Raw genomic sequence first — 14911 nt, forward strand, 5'->3', positions numbered from 1 at the left:
TCAATCAATTATTTTGAACTTATAAAAACACATTATATGGTTCAACCTAATAAAAATATGAGAAAAACACATTAAAGACCTAAATAAATGGAGAAAAAGCACATTTCTGGGTTAGAGTCAACACAGTATATTAAACTCCCAATGGTTTTTATGTTTAAATTACCCAGATGGTTTGGAAAACTGAAATGAAAGCACACAGACCCAAGAAAACAGAGAACTACTGCAGAACAAGGTAGGAAGCCCTGTCCTGTCATATTATTAAAATGTGGAACTGATATTAGGATACACAAAATAGACCAATGGTACAGAATGGAAACCAGATGGATGCATCAAATTACATACTTGATATGAGGTCATACTGAGGACCAGTGAGGGAAAAATGGGCTTTTTTATAAGCACTGCCAGGAAAAATGATTATCCATATATATCAAGGGAAGTCAAACCCTTACCTCAAAACCTACTTCAAATGGATTAAAGACCTACTAAAGAAAGGCAAAACCACAAAGCTTTTTTAATAATGAAGAGTATCTTAATGCATTTTGGGTAAGAAAAGTTTCTCCCCTGCCCACTCCATGTTTTACTGAGATATAACAGACATATACTGTGTAAGTTTAAGGTATACAATACAATGATCTGATAGATGTATACACTGAAATGATTACCACAAAAAGTTAACTTCCATCACCTCAGATAGTTGTAATTTCTTTCTGTGATGAGAACTTTTAAGAACTGCTCTCAGCAACTTTCAAATATATAATACAGTATTGCTAACTATAGTTACCATGCTGTACATTATATCCCTGGAGTGTAAGTTTGTACCCTTTGACCACCTTCACCCATAGCCCCCACTCCCCACCCAAACCCAGAAGGTTTAAGACATAGCATGTGTAAGCATCAGGAGGAAAAATTTAATAAACTATTTAAAATTAAGACTATTATTCAAAACATGAAAAAAGCTATAAAAGCAAAAATATTTTCTCTACACATAACTGAAATGATCGAGTCTTCATAATCAGAACTCTTAAAAAAAATCAGTAATACAGACTAACAACAAAACAATGTTTGGAACAGGGTCCTCACAAAAGGTATCTAAATTTGCCAACAAACATAAGGTTATCAATCTCATTAGTCAAGGAAATGCAAATCAAAACCATAATGATATACTATTTCATTATATACCCCTCTGCTTAGCAAAAATTCAAGTGTGACAAAATCAAGTGTGGAGGAGAATGCAGAGCAATGGGACCTCTAATACTGCTGTAGAAGTGTAACCTAATAGAGCTACTTAAATATTTGGTCGTATCTATCAAGTCAAGATGTACAGGTTCTACAACCCAGCAATTCTACTTCTAGGCAAGATGCAGCCTACAAAAACTAACGCACATAAGCATCAGGTATGATGATGTCACGACAGCACAGTCTGTAACAGCCCAAAGCTGTCAACAGCAGAATACATTAAGACCTTCATATTCTGCTATTTATCCACTTTTTCCAGTAAAAAGATTTCTAACCATGAAAAAAAAAAAAATCCTATCCACAGCCACATGCCACACTGACTCCTTTTTAAGCTCTTATGTTACTAACACGTCTAGTAAAAACTTACATGACAGAGAACATAATATTTTACAGGACAATGTGTTTTACTCTTTGGGATAGCTATCACATAACTGTTCTCTCTAGTGAGCCAATATTTGACCATCGATAATTTCCACTCAATCTTAGTTCTAGTCCCTAAAGCCAGGGTGCTCCTCTCTAACTATACTTCAGAATCACACAGGGAAAATTTTTTTAAAGAGCAAGCTTTTTTTTTTTTTTAAACTCTATGCTATTGAGTACTGTTATCTCCTCCTATCATATACACATGCTGTATTGTACTTCTTACACTCAAGTACGTTATACGGTCCCCTATATAACCCATTTATGTAGAGGCCTGTTCCTTTTCTTCATGATTTGCATCCATAACCAATTTTCAAGTTGCTTAGAAGCCTGAGTTACATCCTTACCTGGCAACAAAATCACACTTTTGTTTGTAGAAAGTTCTGAAACTGTTTTCTAAAATATAAGCTATTTTCAGCACCTCACAACATTCTTTTTATCTTAGGAGTTAGCAAACGTTTTCCATGAAGGGTCAGAGAGTAAATAGTTTAGGTTTGCAAGCCAGGGAGTCTCAGTTGCAACCACTGAACAATGCTGAATGCAAAAATAGCCATAGATAATGTGTAAATGGAGGGCATTACTATGTTCCAGTAACTATTTTCATAAAAATCAGGCAACCACTGAGTTGTAGTTAACTGACCCCTACTCTGTATTATTAATCATAAGAAGATACTTAAGCTGATTTGTTATAATATATCCATTATATTTAACATATAATCCACATTATATATCTATTCAATATATTATATATAACATATAATAATTCTATTAATCAGAACTTGACAAGAATCTTAGTATGGCTGTTTCTTTCTTTTTTTTTTTTTTTTTAAGATTTTATTTATTTATTTGACAGAGAGAGAGACAACTAGCGAGAGAGGGAACACAGGCAGGGGGAGTGGGAGAGGAAGAAGCAGGCTCCCAGCAGAGGAGCCTGATGTGGGGCTCGATCCCAGGACTCTGGGATCACGTCCTGAGCCGAAGGCAGACACTTAACGACTGAGCCACCCAGGCGCCCTGGTTGCTTCCTATACACACACATACACAACTGCCAGGATTGTTCTAGAATCCCCAATGCGCGACAAAAATGTATTCATAAGAATTCCTTCTAAAAAAAAAAAAACACAGCAAAGCACAAAATTCATATATGAAATTATTCACTTAAATACTGTAAGAAGTAGAAACAATTAAACAAACATTAAAAAAAATAAATTAGTGACTGTTCAACCAATAAACTCTATTCAAAAGAACTGGCCACAGGATGAAAAAAGATGGTGGAGGAGTAGGGGACCTTTTTTTCAGCTGGTCTCCTGAATCGAACTGGATATCTACCAGATCATCCTGAACACCCATGAAATCAGCCTGAGACTAGGAAGATACACCTGGATCTCTACAAACGAACATCTCTGGCACTGAGTATCGAGGTACGAAGCGGGGAGCCGTGAATCTGCGCACAAATATCGGAAGATAAACGGAAGGGGGAGGGAGCCCCGAGGCTCGGGCACCAGGAAGCAGTAGCCACCTGCACAGAAGAGCGGGCCAGATTTGCGGACCGGTACCCGCGAGAAAGCAGACTGAGACCGGGAGCCCGGGAACATGCGCGCAACCGGACTGAAAACCAGAGCTCTGGAGGACTCACTCAAACCAGACTGAAACCGGGACCTCGGGAGCGCGAGTAGACCAGACTGAAAACTGGAACTCCGCAGCGCACAAACCACACTGAAACAGGGAGCTCAGGAGCGCACGTGGGAACCCAGGGCAGTTGGCGGTGTTAGAAGCACAAAGGAGACAGATGTGCCAGCCCTGGGAGCGGGGGCTGAGAGAGTGGCTGTGGGGCGCACAACCGGCCACTGAGGGGTTTTTAGCAGCACCGACGGAAACAGAGTTAAAGTGGCCAGGAGGGATCAGTGGAGAGCAGACTGCGATCTCTCTGTTCTGAAACAGAGACTAGGACACGGCCACGGCTGCTCTGACTCTCAGAAGAGTCACAGAAAACCGCCAGGGAAAGCCGCCAGAGAACAAAAGCCCGGAAATATCAGCTCACAGTGTGCCCATCCCCATCCCCCCTCCCAGGGGACACGGAGACTCTACCCGAAACAGGGTTGCCTGAGTATCAGCGTGGCTGGCCCCTCCACCCAGAAGGCAGGCTGAAAAAACAAGAAGCCCACATCCCTAAGGTCCCTATAAAACAAGTGTACACTGCCTGGGTCCTGGTCAATAATCTGGGCTCTGTGCATCCCCGTGACCTCTCCTCATCAGAATGACCATGAGGAGGAATCCCCACAAAGAAAGGAGACAGAGACTGTGGCCTCTGCCACAGAACTGATAGATATGGACATAACCCAATTGTCAGAAATGGAGTTCAGAGTAACAATGGTCAAGATGATGTATAGGCGGGAAAAAGATAGTAATGAAAATATTAACAAGAATATAGAATCTATAAGGGCGGAAATGAGAGCGAATCTGGGAGAAATTAAAAATGCTATGAATCAAATGCAGTCTAAACTGGATGCTCTGATGGCCAGGGTAATGAGACAGAAGAAGGAATTAGTGAACTGGAAGATGGGATGATAGAAAAAAAGGGAAAAAATGGGAATTTGGCTTAAAAAAATCCAATCTCAAGAATGTACGTTACGGGAGATTACTGACTCAATGAACCATTCCAATGTCAGAATCACCAGCATCCCTGAGGGAGTGGAGAAAGAGAAAGGTCTAGAAGAGATATCTGAACAAATTGTAGCTGAGAACTTCCCTAATCTGGCAAAGGAAACAAGCATTCATGTCCAAGAGGCAGAGAGCACCCCTCCCAAGATCAATGAGAACAGATCTACACCACGTCACATAATAGCACAATTCACAAATCTTAGATGCACGGATACAATCTTGACAGCAGCCAGTGGGAAGAGAATCCTCACCTACAGAAGGAGGGCCATCAGAATAACATCAGACCTGTCTACAGAGACCTGGCAGGCCAGAAAAAGCTGGAAAGACATATTCAGAGCACTAAGTGAGAGGAACAAGCAGTCAAGGATCCTTTACTCAGCAAGGCTGTCATTCAGAATGGATGGAGAGACAAGGACCTTCCAAAACCGTCAGAAACTGAAAGAATATGTGACCGCCAAGCCGGACCTAGAAGAAATATTAAGGGGGGTTCTATAAAAGTAAAAAGACCCCAAGAGTGATATAGACAGAAATTTACAATGTATAGAAAACAAAGACTTCACAGGCAGCACAACATCATTAAAATCATATCTCTCAATAATCACTCTCAATGTGAATGGCCTAAATGCTCCCATAAATGCCACAGGGTTGCAGATTGGATAAAAAGACACAACAAATCCATATGCTGTCTCCAAGAGACTCATTTTGAATTTAAAGATACATCTGTGGGGCGCCTGGGTGGCTCAGTCATTAAGCATCTGCCTTCGGCTCAGGGCGTGATCCCAGTGTTCTGGGACCGAGCCCCACATCAGGCTCCTCTACTGGGAGACTGCTTCTTCCTCTCCTACTCCCCCTGCTTGTGTTCCCTCTCTCCCTGGCTGTCTCTGCCAAATAAATAAATAAAATCTTGAAAGAAAGAAAGAAAAGAAAAGAAAAGAAAAGAAAAGAAAAGAGAAGAGAAGAAAAGAGAAGAGAAGAGAAAAGAGAAAAAAGAGAAAAGAGAAAAGAAAAGAAAAGATCCAGACTGAAAGTGAAGGGATGGAAAACCATCTTTCATGCCAACGGACCTCAAAAGAAAGCTGGGGTAGCAATTCTCATATCAGACGGATTAAATGTTAAACTAAAGACTGTAGTTAGAGATACAGAAGGAAACTATATTATTCTTAAAGGGTGTATCCAACAAGAGGATCTAACAATTATAAATATCTATGCCCCCAACAGGGGAGCAGCTAGACACACAAGCCAACTCTTAACCAGAATAAAGAGACATATAGATAATAATACATTAATAGTAGGGGACCTCAACACTCCGCTCTCAGCAATAGACAGATCACCTAAGCAGAAAATCAACAAAGAAACAAGAGCTTCGAATGACATACCGGACCAGATGGACCTCATAGATACATACAGAACACTACACCCCAGAACAACAGAATCCTCACGCTTTTCGAACGCATATGGAACTTTCTGCAGAATAGACCATATGCTGGGTCACAAACAGGTCTCAACTGATACCAAAAGACTGAGATTATTCCCTGCATATTCTCAGACCACAATGCTTTGAAACTGGAACTCAATCACAAGGAAAAATTTGGAAGAAACTCAAACACTTGGAAACTAAGAAATATCCTACTTAAGAATGATTGGGAAACCAGGAGATTAAAAATCAATTTAAACAATTTATGGAGACCAATGAGAACAAAAACACATCGGTCCAAAACCTATGGGACACTGCAAAGGCAGTCCTAAGGGGAAAATACATAGCCATCCAAGCCTCACTCAAAAAAACAGAACAATCTAAACTGCAGTTTTTATATTCTCACCTCAAGAAGCTGGAGCTGGAACAGAAGAACAGGCCTAACCCACGCACGAGAAGGCAGGTGATCAAGATTAGATATCAATGAATTAGAAACCAGGAGCACAGTAGAGCAGATCAACAAAACTAAAAGCTGATTCTTTGAAAGAATAAATAAGATTGATAAACCACTGGCCAGACTCATGTAAAAGAATAGAGAAAGGACCCAAATTAATAAAATTATGAATAAAAGGGGAGAGATCATGACCAACACCAATGAAATAGGAAGGATCATTAGAAACTTTTATCAACAACTATATGGCAATAAATTAAACAACCTGGAAGAAATGGATGCCTTCCGGAAACCTATAAACTACCAACAGTGAAACAGGAATAAATTGATTATTTAAACAGACCGATTAATTTTGAAGAGATTGAAGCAATGATCAAAAACCTCCCAAAAATAAGAGTCCAGGGCCTGACGGATTCCCTGGGGAATTCTACCAAACATTCAAAGAAGAAATAATACCTATTCTCCTGAAGCTATTTCAAAAAATAGAAGCAGAAGGAAAACTACCAAACTCATTCTATGAGGCCAGTATTACCTTGATCTCCAAACCACACAAAGACCCCATCAAAAAGGAGAATTACAGACCGATATCCCTGATGAATATGGATGCCAAAATTCTCAACAGGATCCTAGCTAATAGGATCCAACAGTACATTAAAAGGAATATCCATCACGACCAAGTGGGATTCATCCCTGGGATGCAAGGGTGGTTCAACATTCTCAAATCGATCACTGTGATAGATCATATCAACAAGAAAAGAGTCAAGAACCATATGACTCTCTCAACTGATGCAGAAAAGCATTTGACAAAATACAGCATCCTTTCCTCATTAAAACACTTCAGAGTGTAGGGATAGAGGGTACATTCCTCAATTTCATCAAAACCATCTATGAAAAGCCTACAGCAAATATCATTCTCAATGGGGAAAAGCTGGAAGCCTTTCCCTTAAGATCAGGAACACGACAAGGATGCCCACTCCCGCCATTATTATGCAACATAGTACTAGAAGTCCTTGCAACAGCAATCAGACAACAAAAAGGGATAAAAGGTATTCAAATCGGCGAAGAAGTCAAACTCTCTCTCTTCGCAGATGACATGATACTCTATATGGAAAACCCAAAGGAATCCACTCCCAAACTATTAGAAGTTATAGAGCAATTCAGTAATGTGGTGGGATACAAAATCAATGCTCAGAAATCAGTTGCATTTCTATACACGAACAATGAGACTGAAGAAAATTAGGGAATGGATTCCATTTACAATAACACCAAAAATCATATGATATCTCAGAATTAACTTAACCAGAGACGTAAAGGATCTATATTCTAGAAACTACAAATCACTCTTGAAAGACACTGAAGAAGACACAAAAGATGGAAAAACATTCCATGCTCATGGATGGGAAGAATAAACATAGTTGAAATGTCTATGCTACCCAGAGCAATCTACACTTTCAATGCCACCCCGATCAAAATACCAATGACATTTTTCAAAGAACTGGAACAAACAGCCCTTAAATTTGTGTGAAACCAGAAAAGGCCCCGAATCGCCCAAGGAAATGTAAAAAGAAAAACAAAGCTGGGGGCATCATGTTGCCGGATTTCAAGCTGTACTGCAAAGCTGTGATCACAAAGGCAGTATGGTACTGGCACAAAAACAGACACATAGACCAAGGGAACAGAATAGAGACTCCAGAAATGGACCCTCGGCTCTATGGGTTACTAATCTTTGACAAAACAGTAAAAACATCCAGTGGAAAAAAGACAGTCTCTTCAATAAATGGTGCTGGGAAAATTGGACATCTATATACAAAAGAATGAAACTTGACCACTCTCTCATACCATACACAAAGATAAACTCCAAATGGATGAAAGATCTCGATGTGAGACAGGAATCCATCAAAATCCTAGAGGAGAACATAGGCAGCAACCTCTACGACATCGGCCACAGCAACTTTTTTCATGACACAACTCCAAAGGCAAGAGACACAAGAAAAAATGAACTTGCGGGACTTCATCAAGATAAAAAGCTTCTGCACAGGCAAGGAAACAGTCAAAAAAACTAAGAGGCAGCCCACGGAATGGGAGAAGATATTTGCAAATGATACTGCAGATAAAAGACTGGTATCCAAGATCTACAAAGAACTTCTCAAACTCAATACGTAAGAAACAATTAAATCAAGAAATGGGCAGAAGATATGAACAGACACTTTTCCAATGAAGACATACAAATGGCTAACAGACACATGAAAAAATGTTCAAAATCATTAGCCATCAGGAAAATTCAAATCAAAACCATCTTGAGATACCACCTTATGCCAGTTAGAATGGCAAAAATGGACAAGGCAAGAAACAACAAATGTTGGAGAGGGTGTGGAGAAAGGGGAACCCTCTTACACGGTTGGTGGGAATGCAAGTTGGTACAGCCACTTTGGAAAACACTGTGGAAATCCCTCAAAAAGTTAAAAATTGAGCTACCCTATGACCCAGCAATTGCACTACTGGGTATTCACCTCAAAGATACAGACGTAGTGACCGCAAGGGCCATATGCACCCCAATGTTCATAGCAGCATTGTCCACAATAGCTAAATTGTGGAAGGAGCTGAGATGCCCTTCAACAGACGAATGGATTAAGAAGATGTGGTCCATATATACATTGGAATATTACTCAGCCATTAGAAGGAACAATTACCCAACATTTACAGCAACATGGATGGGAGTGGAGGAGATTGTGCAAAGTGAAATAAGTCAAGCAGAGAAAGATAATAATCATATGGTTTCATTCATTTATGGAACATAAGGAATAGCAGGGAGATCGGTAGGAGAAGGGAGGGAAGCATGAAGGGCGGGTAAACAGAAGGGGGAATGAACCACGAGAGACTATGGACTCTGGGAAACAAAGAGGGCTTCAGAAGGGAGGGGGATGGGGGACTGGGATAGGCTGGTGATGGGTATTAAGGAGGGCACATATTGCATGGAGCACTGGGTGTTATACACAAACAATGAATCATGGAACGCTACATCAAAAACTAAGGATGTACTGTATGGTGACTAACATAATAAAAAATTAAAAAGGAAAAAAAAGAATTGGACACAGAAAGATGGTGATAATATTTTCCTATGTGTAAAAAAGTAGTTGTGAAACAATGCATGGTACTTTATTACTTGAGTGAAACACCAAAATATATATATTTTTAATTTTACTTATTTGTTTGTCATAGACAGAGTTATGGAGCACAAGGAGGGGGAACGGCAGGCAACGGGAGAAGCAGGCTCCCTCCTGAGTAAGGAGCCCGATGCGGGAACTCAATCCCAGGACCCTGGGATCATGACCTGAGCCAAAAGCAGACATTCAACCAACTTAAGCCACCCAGGCGCCCCAATAAAAGAATTAATGATGGAAATAGTGGAGAAATTTGGCATTTTGAGTGATATTTTACATTTTGAATTCTCTTTACTCAGCTTCTTAAATTCTGTAAACGGAAGAAAATTAGTATAAAGGATAATTTCAGCTAGTCTTACAAGTATAGTAGACAGCTGATTAGGTTGATATTCACTGCTATTATATCAACATAGATCCTCATAGTAACCACAGCTATTGAAATACTATTGTATATTACCTATAAGAAACCTATGAAGTAAGCAAGGATTTCTCGAATAAAATATTCAGGTACTTACAAGATGCTTCTAAATAACATATCCAGCATTAAAGCAGTGATGGACATTTAAGGGCCATCCTTAATACAAAAATCTCAAGAACGTATTTTAAAAAGTTCCCCTTTAGTACATTAATTCCTAACTTTCATAGATTCCATTTTTTTTTTTACCTAAGGACAATGTGCATAATGCCTAAATATTACATTCCTTGATTACTTCAGTAGCTAAAGGACATCAGTGTAAGTAATCTTACCCTAAGATAATATTCACACGAAGTTCTTTTTTAGTCCTTGAGATTGTCTTCAATGTGGTAATTTCTGCATCAAACCAAAATCCTCTATTACTAGGATTTTCTACAGAGTAATTAACCATTACCACATCACCGACATTTAGTTCATTCCATTTCAAATTGGTTCTAGCTCGTGGTCGAAGATCCTTGACATTTATTTCTACCGTACCACTTTCTGGATATCTGAGGAGAGAAAAAGAGAAGAATCACAGAATGCTGCTTATGATTACTACCAAAGACTAAAAGTATATGCAAATACATAAAAACCTAAACATTCTTAATTTCACTTAAACGGTATTTTTTCATGATTGTAACTGCCAGGATAAACAGTCCTTGCTAACAATTTCATAAGACATTCTTTGCTAGCTTAAGAGCTAGGAGTAGGTAAAAAATACGAGCTCTTCTTGCTGCACATTCTAGCCTTAGCTTAAAAATTACTTTAAGAGAACTAGATGTTGACCTGTTCTTGAGCTCAGAAATCAGTTCATTGAGATCTGCTGCTTGCTTTACACATAAGAAGATGAACTTAGTACAAATCAGTATATTTCATAACCTCCATTTTTCCTTACAGGTAGCCATGCAGCCTAGTAATGGCAAAAAGAAAAAAAAAAGTGGACCCATGTGAAATAATTCTAGCAGAATCTTGATTTTGTGTTTCTAAAGGTAAGCTTAACTTAAAACGAAACCTGACCCAAACCTAAAGCTTTAGAAGTTTCCTAAATTTTAGGCCTAACTTCTGGTATCAACAAGCCAAAGAGAGCAATGAAACAGTTAACAGTTGCTACAAAATTAAGACCTGTTACCTTTATGTATTTCTTGGTGGTAGGGGGACAAAGAAATGAGTGAAGTCTGGTTCCTATTCTTGTAAAGCTCAATCTGTTGAGGTAGGCCAAACTACCAAAATGGTGTTTCTCAAAGTATGAGCCCCAGACCAGCAAAATCAACATCATCTGGGAACATGTTACAAATGCAAATTCTCTGTCTCCACTTCAGATCTAATGAGTCAGATAATCTGGGAATGAGGCTCAGCAATCAATTTTCACAAAACCTGCAATTGAAAAGCATGTTCCAGTTTGACAAACCTAGTGTGCTATAAGAATAAATATCATACCCTAGTGTGACAGTATTAACAAGGTAGAAACAAAAAGAAAAGACCATTAACCCTTAACCGAGTGGCCTGCTCAAAATGTAAGTGGGTCCAAAGTTGGAAGCAGCTCTAGCAGGAAAGCCTTGGTTCTTCTCAAGAAACCAAGAACTGTGCAAGCCTAGGACGCTCACAGTATACATAACTCATTCAAAGTAAATGGGTATAAATCCCAGGTGGGATCTTTAGTTTTATCACCTTTAGTTAAATCATCCAATTTAACAAAGTCTCTTCATATTTTAGTTAATTGAAAAAGAAAAATCTCAGGATTAGCAAAGGGTCTCAGTATGGATCTGGTCCATTTTTCCCTTCTTATGCCATAACTCCCTTCTACCACAAGCCTTCCAAATAAGCATGTAACCTCTGCTTGGACAGTAAGTGATAAGGGGACAGTTTTAACCCTCAGAAAAGCCATTCTATCTTCATACAGTTCAGACACAGGGAAGAGAAAATACTTGATAGTGGATCAAACATAAGCTTTGGAACTCATTTTATGCCTAAGTCCCACGAAGAAATTTATACATTGTTCACAAAAGACCTAATACTGGACAGTCTAAATGTTCCTGCCACCCTCAATATTCCCTTTTAAGTAAAAATATTTTAAGTGGATTTCCTTCAACTTATATAAAAAGGTTTTGAGTCCTTTATCATCCTCGTGTCTTCACTGGCTGGGTTTAAATTCCCATTTCAGCTTTTTTTTTTTTTTAAAGATTTTATTTATTTATTCGACATAGATAGAGACAGCCAGCGAGAGAGGGAACACAAGCAGGGGGAGTGGGAGAGGAAGAAGCAGGCTCATAGCCGAGGAGCCTGATGTGGGGCTCGATCCCAGAACGCCGGGATCACGCCCTGAGCTGAAGGCAGACGCTTAACCGCTGTGCCACCCAGGCACCCCCCCCCCATTTCAGCTTCTTACTACTGGATATCCTTTGGAAAACTCTGTCTCCTTACTAAACCTGTCATATGTAAAATGTAGTAAAATGTACCTTACTGTTAACTAACAATATCACATGTGGCTGTTTCCAGAACTAAAATGTGAAGACTTGTAAAGTGCTTAAGACAGTACACAATGGGTTAAGTAAACAGTTAATATTGTCATTATCCCACAGAAATAATTCTAAAGAAACTGACAAGTACAAAATCATGTCTATGGTTCTGCTCTTCTCCCATTTCAATCCCATTTTTTAATGGTCAAACCTAAATTTAGAGGTCTCTGGCCCAACACTTGGTGTTTATACACTCATATTGTTTCACACTGGTTTGGTCACAAAAATAACCAATATTTCTCCTAATCTGTGAAATGAAGTTAAACTAGATTTTTTTTTTTTTGGATTTCTCTACTTTTGAAGTTTGTGAACTTGTTTCCTGCTTTAATATTCTTAAGACCACATAAGACAGAAAACTATTAAGTAAGATTCTTTTCTCAGCTATAATGTCATGATGCCAAAATATAATTTTCATACTATGTATTTCTTTTTTTTTTTTTTAAGATTTTATTTATTTATTTGACAGAGATAGAGACAGCCAGCGAGAGAGGGAACACAAGCAGGGGGAGTGGGAGAGGAAGAAGCAGGCTCATAACGGAGGAGCCCGATGTGGGACTCGATCCTAGAACGCCGGGATCACGCCCTGAGCTGAAGGCAAACGCTTAACTGCTGTGCCACCCAGGCGCCCCCATATTATGTATTTCTGTATGTTTAATACAGTAAGAAAGTATATTTCGACGGCAAAAAAATTCTCCATTTGCCTTAATTTGTCAAAGTTTGCCTAAGTAGATACTAAGAAAGGAAATATCTCAAGTAGAAATCATGACCCAAGTTTCAAAACTGTATATAAAATCATGTTTACCAGAGATAAGGCAAAATAAATCATCCCATATATCAGAGCAAGGGAATTTAAGCTATATTTGCCCTGGAAATTTGTACAATTTCATAACAGAATTATATATACATATACTCTACATGTATGCACTAGTCTATAAAAGCTAACTCATGAAAATAAAGTATACTTTTTCTAATTCTAGCCAAAGAGATATTAAGTCAATGCTCTGTATAAAAACAAACATGGAAGGGGCACATAAAACTTCTCTTATCAAAGTCAAGAACATGCCAAGTGCTCAAAGAGTACTCTTTTCCTGGGCATCTTCATCTACAGGCATCCTAAGACACATAGGATAGGGACACATAAGCTCCACCATAACCCCCATTTTTTTTCTTCAGATTCATATATCCAACTACATTTCTAAAAGATACCTTAGAAGCACCTCAAATTCAAGGCATCCAAGATGGAATTCTCCATCCCATAATCTATGTTCAGTATTCTCTAGAGGAAACTATTTATACTCCCAGAAAGTTAGGAATTATCCCCAATTCCTCTAATAATGCCTTCATCCAGTTAATAAGTCCTCCTTATGCTGTACCTTTAACATTTCTTTAATATAACTATACCCCCTTAACAAAGACCTGCATTTCTCTAAGCCTACCATCAAGGCCTAACATAGCTCCCTGTCTTTAGGATCAAATCTTTTTTTTTTTTTTTTTTTTAAAGATTTTATTTATTTATGTGACAGAGAGACAGCCAGCGAGAGAGGGAACACAGCAGGCGAGCGAGAGAGGAAGAAGCAGGCTCCCAGCGGAGGAGCCCGATGTGGGACTCGATCCCGGAACGCCGGGATCACGCCCTGAGCCGAAGGCAGAAGCTTTAACGACTGCGCTACCCAGGCGCCCCTAGGATCAAATCTTAAACCCACATCACACTTTTGCTGAAGTCTAAGACACAGATCTACTTAAAATATTTTGTGAAGTTTGTTAATGGTCTGTTCATAAGTTGCGGGAAAACAAGTATTCTCATACATTGTTGATGGGAATACAAAGTAGTACTATCCCCTTGTAGAGGGGAATTTAGCAATAGCCAACAAAATTACCTGTTTACCTTTTGACGCAGGAATTCCATTTCTAGGAATCCATCCCAAACATTAAATAAAAATCCCCATGAAAGGACATACACAAAGCTATGTATAGCTATAGTATCTGTAACAGCAGGACTACAAACAATCAAACACCTACAGGAGAAAACCACTTGAAATAGCATATGGTACAATTACATAATGCAATATTATGCTCCTGTGAAAAAGGAATAGACTATATACGATGGAGTTATACGGAGAGCTATGGTAACAAAACAATGCAAGATGCAAAGTGTTCATAGTGTGCTACTTACTTCCTAATAAGTGTGTGTGGAAATACAAATTATATTTATACATACACACATGCATATATATACATACACAAATAGATGTGAATATATAATTATATACGCTTATATTTTAAAACAGAAGGATACACCAAAACTAATAAATATAGTGACTATAAAAAGAGATAAGAAATAGAAGAGGTAAGAAACCATGACGGACATTCTGTTTCTCCTCATGTATCTTGTTTTGGAGATTTACCTATAGAACCATGTAATGTTTTTCACAATTATAAAGCAGGATTTGAAAAATATAAGAAATCCCTAAAAAAACAAAAGCATGGTGGCTTAACTACATAGGGAGGAACCATTACAAGGGACTTAAAAACACTAGATTAATAATACATCCTAAATAGGGTTATTTCCTAAGGACATAAAGTAAAAAACACCAC

The 14911-nt window shown here is 38.7% G+C and overlaps 1 protein-coding gene across 5 annotated transcripts in view; it reads right to left on the reverse strand.

Moving 5' to 3' along the window:
- Positions 1-14911, reverse strand: part of UHRF2 (ubiquitin like with PHD and ring finger domains 2) — a 115570-nt gene that overhangs the window by 68471 nt on the left and 32188 nt on the right. For 4 of the 5 annotated variants that reach the window (XM_087869654.1, XM_087869655.1, XM_045780210.2 and 1 more), the window contains exon 4: positions 10091-10309. The exons of the other annotated variant lie outside the window; for it this stretch is intronic. In XM_087869654.1, coding sequence (XP_087725780.1) covers positions 10091-10309 — 219 coding nt within the window. The remainder of the gene's footprint in view (positions 1-10090; positions 10310-14911) is intronic. 5 annotated transcript variants of the gene reach the window in all.

Source organism: Ursus americanus, chromosome 18, assembly GCF_024610735.1.
Source record: "Ursus americanus isolate L20-20 chromosome 18, mUrsAme1.1.p, whole genome shotgun sequence".
Classification (NCBI taxonomy): Eukaryota; Metazoa; Chordata; class Mammalia; order Carnivora; family Ursidae; genus Ursus; species Ursus americanus.